We start from the raw sequence: 15857 nt of genomic DNA on the forward strand, positions 1-15857 counted from the left end.
ATATTCATTGTAATAAGTTTAAAAAATATATATGTATTTATGTATTTTTTTAATATTTTATATAATATTTTATTGTTTTTATTTTATTATGAATTTAATATATTGATTTTATTTTATATTTCAAATATTTTTTACATTATTTCTATAATAAAAATCGATTTATCTATTAATGAATATATTTATTAATTTAATAATTAAATTATATTTTATTATAAAATAAAATAAACAAATACTATATTTTACAAATTGTAATCTTTAAATAATTTTAAAATTATTAATTTATGTAATAATTATAATATGTATAAGTTTTTGTACTTTTAAATAAAATAATATTTGATTTTTAATAATATCAAACATCATAATATTTAATTTACAATAATTAATTATTATTAATCAAATAAAATAATTTTAAATCATAATTATTAAAATCACTTTAAAAATAAATTTATTAAGATAATTACATTACAATAATAATTTTACAAAACATATCATATTCTATTTAATATGTAATCTTTGAGCTTTCGGGCTATAATCCGACACGTGCCAAACACGGCTGCGGCTTTGTTGCTTTCTGCCGATTATTCTTTCCTTTAGAAAATAAAAATCGAATAAAATTTATTTGATTAATTTAATCAAATCTTCTTTTTATGAATAAAAAATCAACCACATCCTGTTCCATTAAAACAAAGATCGGATCTTTTGAAATCTTTTTTTCTATAAATAAAAATAATCGTATATTTTTTTCACTAAAATAAAATTATTTAATTTTTTTTTTAACAATTAGTTTCTTCTATAACTGGAAAGGAAAAAACTTTATAAATTAGGGAAAATTTTGAAAAAAGAGGAAAGAGAATATTTTACATATAATTATTATAATATTATAATAATATTATTATTAATCAAATAAAATTTAAAATTATATGAGATTTAATATAATTTAATATTAATATATGATAAATTTTTCATATAAAAAAATATAAGACACACGCCCCTAAGGTGACGTTAGCAAAATACGCATCCATCGAAAATTTCCAGATCTCAAAACAAAAAGAAAAAAGAAAATCGGTCACTTCACACACTATCTCCGCATCACCGGTCTTCGCCACTCTTTTTCACTCCCCCAAAAATCACGAAAATGCCACTGTAATTGATTCTTCATTAAGGTTCAAAAACGATACCGCAGATCTCCGCACAAAGTGCCACCGCTAGCCGTCGTTTTTGAGTTATTTTTCGAACCATGAAACCTCTCGGCAATGTCGATTTCCTCAAAAGCCAAACAGCGATCAAATTCGGGGCCTTTATCTTCATCTCCATCGCTTTCTTTTACTTAGGCAAACACTGGTCCGACAGTTCCCGTCAGCTCATCTTCTTCTCCGGTCAAATCCCTTCTGATACGACGTCGTTTTCACCTTCCATCGTTATTTCTCCTAATCTCAATAAGGAATTCAACATATCGGCTATGATTAACACCACCGAACCGGAAACCGAAACGAAATCAGTTAAAAACAAAGATAAACCGGTGTCAGTGTCGAAATTAGCTCCACCTCCTCCCCCTCCTCCGCCTCCCCCGCCGGAGATCAAGAGTTTCGGGATCGTGGATGAGAATGGTACGATGTCAGATGAGTTTGAGATCGGCGAGTTCGATCCCGATTTGGTGGAGAATTGGGGGAACGGAAACGAGATTGAAGCGGAAACGGAGAAGGAGAATGTTAGGTATACATTTAGGGTTAAGAAGTTTGGGCTTTGTCAAGAGAATATGAGAGAGTATATACCGTGTTTGGATAATGTAGAAGCGATTAAGAGGCTTAAATCGACGGAAAGAGGGGAGAGATTTGAACGGCATTGTCCGGAGAAAGGGAAAGGATTGAATTGCTTGGTTCCGGCTCCAAAAGGGTACCGGCCTCCGATCCCGTGGCCTAGGAGCCGCGATGAGGTAAAATATTTTGTTGAATTTTGAATTATTTATGTATTTTGTCTGTGTTCTTTTAAATTCTTTATTTACCTACTTGGAAACTATGGAGCTGAGTTTGAGTCACGAGTCAAGAATTGGAACCAACAAGCAAAAGGGTGTGAGTTTCTTTCTTAGCTTTTTCGGGTTTTGGGTGTTTAGGGAGGACATTATTAAATGGCTTTGGTTTGGTGGAATGAAGAGACTTAGAGGTTTATTAGGGGATTACATGCGTTAAAGTATTAGAGAAGGATTTAGCATTTTTAGATCCTTAAGGGAAATATAACCTAGGTTGTGAAGAATGGAGAAATATAGATAAGCTTAGCTAGTTTTTTGTTTGAGAATTGAGATTAAAGCTTTATTGGCCAATACTTTTTTTGTTACTTGAATGTTTGTTTTGAAGTAGTTTTTGTTACTGTTTGAATGGTTCATTCTTTCTCTTATTTTTAGCATACCTAGTTTTCTAATAGGATATACTGCTTCGGTGGATAGGTATGGTTCAGCAATGTTCCTCATATGCGTCTAGTAGATGACAAAGGTGGTCAAAATTGGATTGCCAGAAAAGGGAAGGATAAATTCAAGTTTCCCGGAGGTGGCACACAGTTCATACATGGGGCAGATCAGTACCTGGATCAGATTTCTAAGGTTATTAAAATTTTAAAACCTTATATGTATGCATGAAAAACTCCAAGCAATATGGTTTGTGGATTTTGTTTCTGATGATCAAGTTCTAATCTGTATATCCAGATGGTCCCCGAGATTACATTTGGTCATCATATTCGGGTTGTTCTGGATGTTGGATGTGGTGTGGCAAGTTTTGGTGCCTACTTGCTATCACGGAATGTTATAACCATGTCGATAGCTCCCAAAGATGTGCATGAAAACCAGATTCAGTTTGCACTTGAGCGTGGAGTGCCTGCAATGGTGGCTGCATTTGCAACTCGCCATTTATTTTACCCAAGTCAAGCCTTTGATTTGATACATTGTTCTAGATGTCGTATTAATTGGACTCGTGATGGTAAACTTTTTGTTCATGTTATATCTAGTTATTTTTGGTAGTGAAGAAAAGTAAGGAAAATGTTAATAATTTTTGTACCTTCAAATTATCATTTCCGCACTAACTTTGGGATTTGGTGACCCTATATGCTCATTCTATCTTGTCTCTTTTTCGATTTTCCAGTGACGAACTTCTTCCACAATACCAGTTTCCTTTCTCTTTGCTAATAAGTTTTCTTTCTTCTACCTTTTCTTTTAAATAAAAACCACTTTTGGCTCATCTTGTTTATATTTCACAAAGGTTGTTATGTTTCATTGGATGTCTTTAGAATATTTTTCACGTTTTCTTCTTTTACTGTCATAAAGTCAATTTCTGGGATATCTTCTAATGCATCAGTCCATTCTTATGCTTTGTATTCAAGATGGAATTTTGCTCCTTGAGGTGAATAGAATGCTCAGAGCTGGTGGATATTTTGCTTGGGCAGCACAGCCAGTTTACAAGCATGAAGAAGCCCTTGAGGAACAGTGGGAAGGTATAACTGCTGGACCTAGATTTCATGTTAAGCATACCAAGAAATGTGATAATTAAAATACTCATTATGCACTAGAATGTTCGACTTTAAATCACGTTAACATTTTCCTTTTATACTGGTTGAGCATTTATTCTTTTTTGGCTTGTGATCATTTGATCAAATGTGTTGTATAGCGGCTTGTAGGAAATTGCATGCATGACTGTTTTCTGATCTTCTGTACTTTCAGAGATGCTTAACCTTACTACTCGCCTCTGCTGGAATCTTGTAAAGAAGGAAGGATATATTGCAATATGGCAGAAGCCCCTTAATAATGGTTGTTATTTAAGCCGTGAAGCTGGGACTAATCCTCCTTTGTGTGATCCAGATGATGACCCAGACAACATTTGGTATGTTCACTATGCTGCCTTTTATTTGAAAAACTAGATGATGACCCAGACAACATTTGGTATGTTCACTATACTACCTTTTATTTGAAAAACTATGCATAGTGGAATAATATCATCAAATTGCAATGGCTGTTTTTTAGTTATCTATGTCCTTGTTCCCAGCATCAGAGGATGAATATTAGTGTCGGCAATCGTATGATTGAGTGCTTGGATTTTAGATACTTTTTTTTGCAACTTGCTATGCACTAGCTGGTGTATATTGCTTTTAACAATATTTACTAAGTAATGGAATGGGAAAGTCTCTGGTGCTTGAAGGAATTTGTAGATATCATTGCTCCCTATGGTATATTTGACCATTGTAATTTTTACTGACAACTGTATGAAATCGACACTGGCACGATTACACTTTTCTATGCATGAGTTGTGCAGGTATTCCTCTGGGTTTCTCTGTGCTGAAAATCTGTGAAGACATGCTTAAACAATGTTGACTTCATTTGTATATAGTAACTTCATTAGTATCCCTGGATTAATTCCTAAACCTATTCTGACCTATTTCTTATTGTAGGCTGCAGTACTCTTTGCTGATTATTTAGCTCTTATAGAATCCAGACTCCTGGGCCTGCATCTGAATTTTCTTTCTGCTTGATGTAAGTAGTTTCAAGTTAGTCACAGGATATTTGCATAATCTCTCAGGTATGTTGATCTGAAGGCATGCATTAGTCGACTTCCTGAGAATGGATATGGTTCAAATGTTGCTCCTTGGCCTGCTCGTCTGCAAACTCCACCTGACAGGCTTCAGAGCATAGGAATTGATTCCTACATAGCTAGAAAAGAGCTCTTCAAGGCAGAATCAAAATACTGGAATGAAATAGTGGCAAGTTATGTCCGTGTTCTACATTGGAAGAAGTTTAAACTAAGAAATGTATTGGATATGAAAGCTGGCTTTGGAGGGTATTTTATTAACCTATTCTTGTAGTGTATTATTAAGATACTTCTTTCAGTACATCTCAAATCTATGGTTTATGAATTTTTGTGCAGATTTGCAGCAGCATTGATTGATAATCAACTTGATGCTTGGGTTCTAAATGTGGTCCCCGTTAGTGGGCCCAATACCTTGCCTGTTATATATGATCGTGGATTAATAGGGGTCATGCATGATTGGTACTTTTTCTTAACCATAATTCCAATCAGGAAACTCTGCATAGTCGACCGGATTGGATTGGATTGGATTAGTAATGGCTGTACTTTCATTGATTATTTTTACTCATTACTTAGGATCTTTTGGGCAAAAAAAAAAAAAAGAAAGAAAAACAATGTGTGTTTAATTTTTTGTTTTGTGAGGCATGCTGGTTAGTCTAAACTTTAAAGTATGCTATGATTGTTACTATTGCTTGAACTGAGTTATAAGCTAAATTGTCTGGTCTACCAGGTGTGAACCATTTGATACATATCCAAGGACCTATGACTTTCTGCATGCAGCTGGCCTCTTCTCAATTGAAAGGAAAAGGTACAACTTATTACCTTGGTCAATATTTATCTGCTAGCTGATTATTGAAGTTCTGATCTTGTTGAGACATTTGTTTTTGCTCAACACAGAAGATTTCATTCACCACTGTCAATGGTGAAATTCCTCTTTTTTATAAATAAATATTTGAGGTCCAAATATTGTTTATTTTAAATAGGAATAAAAGGATGGCTAGTATATGTTGCATAGGTTCATTGTCACAATGTATGATTTGGAAGTTTTATTGACAAGGCGAAGTGTTAATAATTTGATTATTTATACTTTTATATCAGATGTAATATGTCTACCATCATGCTTGAAATGGACCGGATATTGAGACCCGGTGGACGAGTATACATCCGTGATTCTCTTGATGTTATGGATGAACTTCAAGATATTGCAAGAGCCATGGGTTGGGTTCCAGCTCTACGCGATACATCTGAGGGTCCTCATGCAAGTTACAGGATCTTGGCATGTGACAAGCGCCTCCTTCGTTGAACAAAAGGAACTAAAAACTCAAGTTGTATATCTTTGGTGTTAACTACGGCAAATTGAAAAGGCAATTAGACAGGCTAATGCATCTATTTGCACACGCACATTTCCAAGTAAAAGAAAGGAGGCCGTTTATTGAAATTTTAACTGCATATAGGGAGAGGATTAACGAATGCCGTCATGGACCAGGGTACATCAGACACTTTCAGATACAGGAAGATCAAGCCAGATATTTGATTTCCTCTGCTGGAAGGGACCCTGCTATATTACAGCTCCATTTGTAACTTATTTGTAACATAAATATTGTCGAACTATGTGCAATTTTTTTTTCTCGTGGTAGGGTAAGATCATTGTTTTCATTTTATTTAATTCTTAAGTTAAAATTCATCTCGATTATCCTTTTTTCTTTTTTTATAGTCTTTCTTTTATTATGATTGATCTGTAATGAGCTTTAGATATCCCTTCATGATAGATTGGAGACTGTTTATTCCATTTTGGGAAAACTTTGGTTTTCTTTCAGTGTGGATTCTGCTGGGTACTGTCCTGATATGGAGATTTAAAATTCAAATCTTATTATATGGATATATGGTATACTTAGAATTAAGCTTTGATTCAAACATTTTCATTTTGCAATGAAATATTCTTAAATTTGGTGAAATATACTTAACAGAAAGTGCACAATAAAAATGGTTTCAAGTTTGAGGACATCGTTCAAATTAAGCATTTACAGTACAAATCGAAAATGAATTCGAAGCTCAGGCTGCATGTATTTCACCCCTTTTTCTTGAACCAAAATACCAAAATTTCCAGCCCTTGATTATGGTCTCCACATCTGCCCCTGATGCTCAAAAGGCCTTTGAGGGGCTAAATTTACGGGATAACTTTCAGGCCTTGCTGTCTAAAAAATTGAGGTTGCACTTGTGAGACTGAGGGTGATGTTGCCTGCTTCTGAAATTGATGTTATGGCCTTGTTCTACTTTCCATCCTTGTTTTCTGAAATCGATATTGCACTTCTGAGGTTGAGGGCATCCTCTCCTGAGCTTGATGCTGCATTTGTGAGGTTGAGGGCCTTGTGTTCCTGAACTGATGCTGCTGCATTTGCAAAAAGTGAATCCTGGTGCACCTGTGGATATAGATTCAGGTATTGCCCACCATTGTAGCTTGAATGAATAACTTGAGGTTTTATGAGAAATTGGGCTCTTCGTTGCCCGACTAATGTAGCAAGGAGAGTACTTCGGGACAGATTGGTCGAGTTAAGCAATCCATGATTTCTCTTAAATGCTTCAGATATCTTTATAAGTTGTTCCTGCCTGACAACTCGTCTAGCAGCATTTTCTTGTTGTTCAAAAGGATCTTCAACCTAAACAAACATAAAAAAAAAAGTTGTTATTTTTATCAGTGTCAAAGCCATTAATTAGTGCTGCAAATATACCAGAGAGATAGAGAATCTTACAAATACTGGATAAGTCCTGGTCGACCCGCTCGTATTGCTTGTTATATACTCCCACTGCCCCGTAAATGGGCAGATTACCATCTCTGAGGCCTTCAAATTTATGTCTGAATACTGCACATACATTTATTAATTTAGCATTAATAAACCTATATGGTGCTCCCATGGGGAACTGATTTAGAAACCTGTTGTCATAAACCTGTCATGGCATCAACAGGCAAAAATAGATGAACAAAACAGGAACCAATACCTTTTTAAAGAAGGAAATGAAGAGCTCAGACAAAGAACTTTGATTTATGGTTCTGCCTGATATAAATCTGGCAATGTTAGAAGCACACTCTTGTTGAATACTCTCTGCATCAGCTTTGACACCTGCATATGAGAAGAATTCCTATCAGGAATTCACAATTTGTTTTTCCATTAATGAAATGATATGAATAATTTTTCTTTCAAGCAATCACTACCAAGATCCAACAATACCTGTAAGATTATCAACGAGATTTGCTGGGTATATGTCTTTTAAAGGAGGTAAAATTGCAGGTACACATGTCTGCAAGAAATAGAAAAGTAAATGAAATGACCCTTTGTCGCCTTATCTATTTGTTATAGCAATGAATGTCTTATTGAGGCTCTTGGATGCAGCAGCACATTATGAGGTTATTTCTTATCATCCAAAATGCAAGAGATAAGATTAACACACTTGTGATTTGCTGATTATCTGCTAATCTTCACAAAAGGGAAGTTGGAGTCCATCTCTGGGATACAGCAGGTACTACAATTATTTTATTCATATTCGGGACTTCAGCTTAATTGCGAGAAGAGTGAACTGTTTTCCACAGGTGTTCCAAGAAGTGCATTACAAGAGATAGTGCAGGTGACAGGATTCAAACTAGGCACACTCCCTGTAAGATACCTTGGGTTCCATTAGTTAAATGTAGGATCTCCATAAAGGATTGTACTCTACTAATAGAGAAGATAACAGCAAGAATACGTAGTGGGGCAGCAAAAAATTTATCATATGCAGGTAGATTGCAGCTGATACAATCGATCATATTTAGTATTCAAAGCTACTGCTGCAGACATTTTATGCTGCCACAAAGGGTGATCCAAAAGGCTATACAGCTATGCTCAAGGTACTTCTGGAAAGGGCAGAATGAATCAGCTAAAGGGGCAAGGGTTAAATGGCAAACTCTATGTAGGCCTAAATCCGAAGGAGGACTTGGGTTAAAAGACTTGTTCATTTGGAATCAGGCTTGTATGATTAGAAATCTATGGTCTATTTTCTCACAAGCAGGTTCATTGTGGATTGCATGGGTGCATAGTTATGTGCTTAAAGGGCGCAATATATGGAAGGTACCTATTACACAAAGTAGCAGTTGGAGCATGAAAAAACTATTACAAATGAGGAGACATGCCACTCGATTGCAAACAGAGGAAGGCATAGGATGGAATGGGGGAGCTACTGAGAACTCAGTTACAGCTATATGGGAAGAATTGAGACCGAAACAAATGAAGGTAGTGTGGCACAGGCTAATATGGTGCAAGATGCATGTACCCAAACATGCAATCATAGCTTGGATGGCGATATTAAATAGAATCCTTACCAAGGATAGATTGAACGCATGGGGGATTACAAATGAAACAGGGTGTGTGCTATGCAAACAAGAGGATGAGTCTAGAAGCCATATCTTCTTTATTTGCAATTACTCTAAAGCTGTGTGGAAACAGGTCTTACAGCTCTGCAACTTACATAGAGAGGTATCTGGTTGGGAAGAGGAATTCCATTGGGCTGTAAGCAGGGTGAGAGGGAAGGCATTAATATCTATCATATTGAGACTGGCATGGGGTGCATACATTTATCTGATTTGGAGTGAAAGGAACAAGAGGCAGTTTGCTGCTGTGGAAAGTAATGAAGGGCAGATCCTTAGAATGATAAAAGAAGTGATACAATTGAGATTGATGGGGCTGGAAAATATTCCTTTTGATAGTGTAAATAAAGATTTCTGTGAGAAATGGGGCTTAAGAAGGGATATATTTGTATAGAAGCCAAGTGACAGATGGAATTATATGAGTTGTATATTGGTAGCAGTGGATAACTGTTTTAGTCAATAAATTACAAATTATCTAAAAAAAAAAAAAACCGAATAAAAGAAGCATGGTAAATATCATATCAATGGCAAAACCAAGAGAGACAAATGAATAAAAGCAGAAACATTGAGAAACATCGGGGTCAGAACGATGGAACACAAAGATGGCAACAGCATGCCTACGTAAAAAAATCAACTTTTCCCATGATTGATACCAGAAACATAAAAAGCCACCTGAAGATGGAAGATAACCAGCAAAGTGAGGGAATATGAGTTGAATGTCCTAGTCCTTGGATTATTAATACCATACGTCTTGGCCCATTCCTTCACCTGCACAGCAGGAATGACAAATGAGAGAGACATGTTCCTCTCCACAACAGGAAGTGTTGGTTTTCAATGAGAGATCTATACCAGTAAAACCATGTCACGAAAGCGACCATCTATCCCATTCAGCCACAACAAGAATTTGGACTTTATTTGGCCCTCCAGATTATCAATTGAAATATCACAAGAGATGTTCTGCCATTTGCTCACAACTTTCAAAATGGGAACTTTTGCACGGGGAATCAATCGTAACCTCGACCATCCACCTACAAATAAACGTTATCTTGAAGCCACTGTTTACAATGAACAATCAACATAAACAATAGCAACATTTGCTCAAATGTTTTAACAACAGCATGAAAGCATGAAAATTATACTGAATCACCTTTCTGTCTTAAAGCTTCTTGTAATTCTCGAAGTAAATCCTGTTTCCGTTTCTTTCCAGCAGAAGAAACATATGACCCATGAGGTAAATCAACAGAAATATCAAGGTCTCCCCGCAATATGAATAGATCAGACAGAAAAGATCCAAATGGCTTCACAGTTGCACCTGTTTCCACCAGTTAGGTCATGAAGTATACACATGTTAATTACCAAAATCTTTAACAACGAAAAATACTCAATGCCATAATCAGCTAGAATGTCGGAAATGATAACACAAAATCATTTCAAGAGGCCAAACAATTCCTTTTCTGCCTAGGTTGGTCCTTCCCCACTAAAATCCAGTGGTCTTAGCTAAATCGTTTCTCTTCATACAATCATTGTGACATCTAACAAATTTAGGATTCAAATTCGCACAATCCCTTCTCTTTTTCTTATCTCAAGTTGCGATCTCTTTTGTAAAAAAAAAAAAATGTCCAACAACTACTTTAAAAAATCAGCCTTGTTTAAACCACTTATGAAAGTCAACCTTCAGATCAAAAGAAAATGGAAAAACAAAAAATAAAAACATTATCATCTAATATGCTAAACAAAGCATTTCCATAGCCATCTACATTCAATAAGCCTGCATATGTTTTAATCATATCTTCACAGACAAATTAATTATCGAAAATCTCTATTAGCATTTTTTTTGTTTTTTACATAAAAAGTAACAAAAAAATTACCTGTTAAACTATTCATAGATTGAACAACTTCGCTCAATTCTCCAATGATCTTAAGCCGTGTGTCCCGATCCTCATCCAAGGGCTTGATCACTGCAAGTACTTCCTTGAGAGTTGGCTCCACTACAGTATATAAATCCATCTTTATTAGCTTGCTTTGTGCTAACATCACTGATAACACAAATTTTCTCTTTAAACACAAAGGTGCTAATATCATCATTATGTATCAAAACTCAAAAGTCATCTCATAAAAAAATAATAATGTTTTTATAATAAAAAGGAAGACTCCGTTATTGACTGAACTACCCTATTATATACAAAATTCAAAAAATTAAGTCAAATTAGGATAGAGTTCCTTATATTTTATGAAATTTTAATTTTTATACTATAATTTATATAAATTTAGTTTTTTTATTATTTTAATTTGACAATTTTGATTTAATTATTAATTTCGTTAATTTTTTATTATTAAAAATATTAATGTAATCGTTAATTTTGTTGACATGATATTGACTTTATGAAATTATTAACGTGGTAATTGAAATTTGTGAAATCAATTATTGAATTATATAGATGGATCCTTATACTTATATGAAATTTAAAATTTAATTTTTATACTCATATGAAATTTAAAATTTAATCCTTCTAATATAAAAAATATTTTAAATTTTTTAGAAAATTTTTAATTGTTTAAAATATTAAATTTTAAAAATTGTCACAATATTTTCTCACAATATTCTATATTTTGTCACCATTTTCATATATTATTATCAAATTTATCACAAATTTTTGTCACTAATGTAAAGTAATGTTACTAGTTCTATCACTATTTTTTATTACATTCAGTCATAAAATATAAATCTATTACTAATTCTATTATACTTTCTTATCACAATTATAATATATTGTAACCATATAAAAAAAAAAATTACATAAATCGATTAAAAATCTATCATAAATTTGTCAATATATGATACAAATTTGTTACTATTTAATTTTAATAAAACTATTATCTTTTATTAATTTATTAAATGAATTATATTTATAATTACCTCCCATAAGGATAAAATTATTCATCAAACTGTGTTTCTATTACTTCGAATTAAACCTTATTTAAATAACTTTTTATAATCAAATCTAGATTCAATATTCTAAATAAATTAAAATAATTTACTAAACTTAATGTGTATTAATTTTAAAATTAATTTTATCATTTAGTTTAACATAATTATTTAGATAATTTTTTTTAAAGTTCTCATTATGATACACAATATTGATATTTTGATTTATCAAATAAATTATTTTCTCCTTTCATTTTGGTAAGATTCAAAATTTGTTTTTCCAATAGATAGGAATTCATCCATCGTAAGAATTTAGGTTTAAATCTTTTATTTTATTTAATTAGATAAAATGGTCATTTCATTCATAGTCTATTTGGGATTTAGTACAAATCTAATTCTATTCAATAGTTTGATTCATAATAAATTTTGTTATATGATATATTTAAACTAATTAAAATAATATTAACTTTGATATGTTAATTTGAATTATTAATATTATAATTGATTAGTATAAATGATAATAATATTATTATTTTTATTAATATGTTGTTATTAATAATTAATTATATATAATAAAAACTAATATATTTTAAAAAATATTTTGTATTAGAGGGACTAAAATATTTTTAAATTTTAATATTTTAAAAAATAAAAATTCAAAATATTTTTTATATTTAAGAAATTATTTCATGTGAGTGAGTGTAAGAACTAAATTTTAAATTTTGTGTAAGTACATAGAATATTTATATAATTTAACAATTAATTTCATCTATTTAAGTTATCATATTAGTAAATCTATGTCATATCAGCAAAATCAACTTTTATGCTATCAAGTAAACGATCACATCGATATTTTTAATAGTAAATATTTAATTGAATTAGTGATTGAATTAAAATTATCAAATTAAAATAGTACGAGAATTAAATTTATATGAATTACAGTATAAGAACTAAATTCATAATTTTCGTAAAATATAAAAAATTCTTATATAATTTGATAAAAAGTAAATTGAGTTGATTTAACTCCATAAGTAATGATGCAAACAAATTGAAATTAAATTGGTAAAGTTCTTGAGTTTGTTAAAATGAACATTTTATGATACATGGATTTTATTCCCACAAAAATTACTATTCAATTACTAGTAATTATAAATTTTTTTTTTACAAAAAAATAAAAAATGGTCAGAGCTCAAGGAACACTAACATCTAAAATGAGCTCAATTCACTCCATTAAGAACCTTTTTTTCTTCCCTTTTCTCTTTCAAATCTTGGGTCACTTCTACTTTTTATTGCACTGCTTCCACTTTCACTCATTGCTTTAGCCTTTTGTGTTCAAGGCCAAGTAATCTCTTTATCCCTTTGTTCTAAATATGTAGTTTAAGCCCTTTGTTCATAATTCATTGGCTTTGTACCCAGAAATTAGAATGGATCAATCAATCTGGTATATGAATGATAGCAGGCTTGGTGGATGAGCCAATGTCACACCCCACGTAAGCTCACTCAACTCGATTGTAGACTGATTTAGGCACACGTGAACGATAGTTTCCTGTCTAAGACCAAACGACTGTTACGCTTAAAATCAAAACTCGTAACACCTACATGTCCAGCAGGTTGCCACTGTCATCCCTCATAAATTCAATGGGCTAAGCCTAAATTGACTTCCAAATTTCTTTTTATTGCAGAAGGATCAGAAAACCATTGGCTGTAACTTGTAAGAGAGGAAAAGTCATAGTGAAATCCATATTGCAGGAATCTGATACTGAGGAATTTGGCTTATTAAATGTATATTCCCACAATAATTCATGCAGCATCATGTAGTATTTATGTTTATGGCAAATAGCACCAAACCCAAAATTCCTAGTCAATTTCAGCATAAACCCATTAGAATTTTCAACAAGACGCTATCTGAAAATCTAACATCCTTCATCTTTTTCTGAAATTTATTCTTCTTTTCGTGCCTTGGATATTAGCATGTGTTTGGACTACAATGTTGAGAATTGAACCTGGCCTACTGGCAAGTGGAGATTCCTCACTTTAGCTTTCACAAGTTTTAGTCTAATCATGCCCTCTGATATATGATACAATATGAAAATAATACAAATAAAAAATATAAAAATAATATGATTCAAAATTTTAATAAAAATCATAAATAAATTTAATAAAATTAAAAATATATTTTTTATTTTTTTATATTGACACGAATTGTTATACATAATTTTTATATATTATGATATAAAGGCACGAATCATCAATATATTTATAAAAAATGAATAAATAAATTATAGATTTATAAGAATCATGGACTTTTCTTTTAAAGAAAGAACATTGCAAAATTATATTATTAAATATAATATTTTCTTTATTTTACCAAACCATTGAGATTAAACAAATATATTTTGAATCCTGCTATGATAAAAAGGGAGTCATAAGAAGATCACTTTTCTACAAATTGCATCTATATTGGTCAAATAAATGAGATTTTCCATACATGATGATGATTATTATTATTATTGTTGGCCTTGAATAGAAATTGATGGCTACTAATCATAATTTCAACATAATTTATAGTTACAGATAGTTATAAACTATAATTGTAATTACAATTATGATTATGACTAATGTCTTGTATAAACAAGAAACAAGTGTATTGTATGTATGATTAAAATAATTTGATGGTTGCCCATAAGATTTAATTTATTTGGTAAGAAAAATTTTATATGTATTTGTCAATTGGTTCAATCGGAGATTTGAGTCTTGATTTGGATTTGAGTAGTTTATTTGTTTTGGATTAAAAAAATATATTTATGTATTTTTATTAAAAGAATTCAATTCAATTTTTTTGTTTTGAAATAAAATTTATAATGTATATCTCTTACATATAAGAAATGCGTTCATTGAATAATATGGATAAGTCCAATTAATAAAAAAAAAATGTCTTTCTTTGTTTCTTAAAGTTTGATTCTTCTGAAAAATATCTCGAAGAGAAAAATAGGCCACCTAATAAGTCTTTGAGATTATGATAGGAAATTAAGTATAAATAAAAAATCATATATGATAATTTGTATATTTATATTATATAAAATATTAAAATTTATATATTTATATTATTAATAAAAAATAAAAGATAAATTTTTTAATTTTATTAAATTTATATATAATTATTATTTAATTTTAAATCATATTATTTTTATATTTTTATATTATTATTATATTTTAAATTATTAGATTAAAAAAAATGTAAGTGGGCGACCAATGATAGGTGTTGGCCATGTGCGTGGCATTGTTGCCAATTTGCAACCCCAAATTTCATTTTAATCAAAAAGGAAAATGATGAATTTGTTCAAATGATTTTCAATCAAAAGAAGGTTCCCAAAATTGCCATTTTGCTATCAATTTCAAATCCAAACAAATCTACGCCAGCCAATAAGATTTGGATGCCTTAAGCCCCATCAACCAGACCAAACTTCCACGTGCTTCAACCCAATTGGATTTTGCCCTGTCAGCCCCATCATCTTGTCAAAGGAATTGAGAATCAAATCAAATTTTTTCTTTTTTGTCGAAAGTTGAACCCTTTAAGAATCAATCTGCCGTCTCACGTATTGCAAGGGGACCATAGGATTGTTATTGACTGCCGCTAGAGCATTACTACAGGTGGCAAGTGGGCAAAATGTTAAGATATGAGGAAGTTGATGGACGGTTCAGATTTAATTTGATTTCAAAATTGATGTGATTGAATTTGGTATAATTTAAACTTTTAATTCAATAAAATTTGAATTATAATTAATCAACATTAAGTGAATGTAAGATCGAAATTATTTAAATTTTAAATAATTCAGATATACAAATAAATTAATTTAAATTCAACTTAAATTTAAAAATAAAATTATTTGAAACGATTTAATTTTTTTCTTTGAGTTCGTCTAATTATAACCAATAAGCACTAAAAACTATTAGTGTTATATATCCATGAGAA

General features: G+C 31.5%; 2 protein-coding genes across 2 annotated transcripts; one reads left to right on the forward strand and one right to left on the reverse strand.

Moving 5' to 3' along the window:
• The first annotated feature begins 998 nt into the window (after nucleotides 1–998).
• LOC111310184 (putative methyltransferase PMT11) lies at nucleotides 999–6273 on the forward strand. Its single transcript, XM_022909375.2, has 9 exons — nucleotides 999–1933; nucleotides 2441–2593; nucleotides 2696–2966; nucleotides 3367–3477; nucleotides 3704–3863; nucleotides 4557–4814; nucleotides 4902–5024; nucleotides 5293–5370; nucleotides 5661–6273. The coding sequence occupies exons 1-9, from the start codon at nucleotides 1238–1240 to the stop codon at nucleotides 5863–5865; spliced, it is 2055 nt and encodes a 684-aa protein (XP_022765110.2). The 5' UTR covers nucleotides 999–1237; the 3' UTR covers nucleotides 5866–6273.
• Nucleotides 6274–6499: 226 nt separating this feature from the next.
• On the reverse strand, nucleotides 6500–11065 carry LOC111309495 (protein HESO1-like). The gene is made up of 8 exons (XM_022908532.2): nucleotides 10827–11065; nucleotides 10106–10270; nucleotides 9808–9986; nucleotides 9631–9726; nucleotides 7790–7859; nucleotides 7560–7681; nucleotides 7313–7423; nucleotides 6500–7219 (listed from the first exon to the last, which is right to left on the reverse strand). Exons 1-8 carry the CDS (start codon nucleotides 11041–11043, stop codon nucleotides 6833–6835), a joined length of 1347 nt encoding a protein of 448 aa, XP_022764267.2. The 5' UTR covers nucleotides 11044–11065; the 3' UTR covers nucleotides 6500–6832.
• Nucleotides 11066–15857: the final 4792 nt, after the last annotated feature.

The sequence above is a fragment of the Durio zibethinus genome, chromosome 19 (genome assembly GCF_047325235.1).
Source record: "Durio zibethinus cultivar Kanyao isolate XHJ-2024 chromosome 19, ASM4732523v1, whole genome shotgun sequence".
Classification (NCBI taxonomy): domain Eukaryota; kingdom Viridiplantae; phylum Streptophyta; class Magnoliopsida; order Malvales; family Malvaceae; genus Durio; species Durio zibethinus.

Excerpts from the sequence above, each read along its gene's own strand:
- LOC111310184 (XM_022909375.2), top strand. The coding sequence starts at position 1,238 with ATGAAACCTCTCGGCAATGTCGATTTCCTCAAAAGCCAAACAGCGATC. Across the intron at positions 1,934-2,440 it reads GGCCTAGGAGCCGCGATGAG|GTATGGTTCAGCAATGTTCC; the intron begins GTAAAATATTTT and ends TTCGGTGGATAG. Across the intron at positions 3,864-4,556 it reads GATGACCCAGACAACATTTG|GTATGTTGATCTGAAGGCAT; the intron begins GTATGTTCACTA and ends ATAATCTCTCAG.
- LOC111309495 (XM_022908532.2), bottom strand. The coding sequence starts at position 11,043 with ATGATGATATTAGCACCTTTGTGTTTAAAGAGAAAATTTGTGTTATCA. Across the intron at positions 7,860-9,630 it reads TGGTTATCTTCCATCTTCAG|ACATGTGTACCTGCAATTTT; the intron begins GTGGCTTTTTAT and ends TATTTCTTGCAG. Across the intron at positions 7,220-7,312 it reads CCAGGACTTATCCAGTATTT|GTTGAAGATCCTTTTGAACA; the intron begins GTAAGATTCTCT and ends ATGTTTGTTTAG.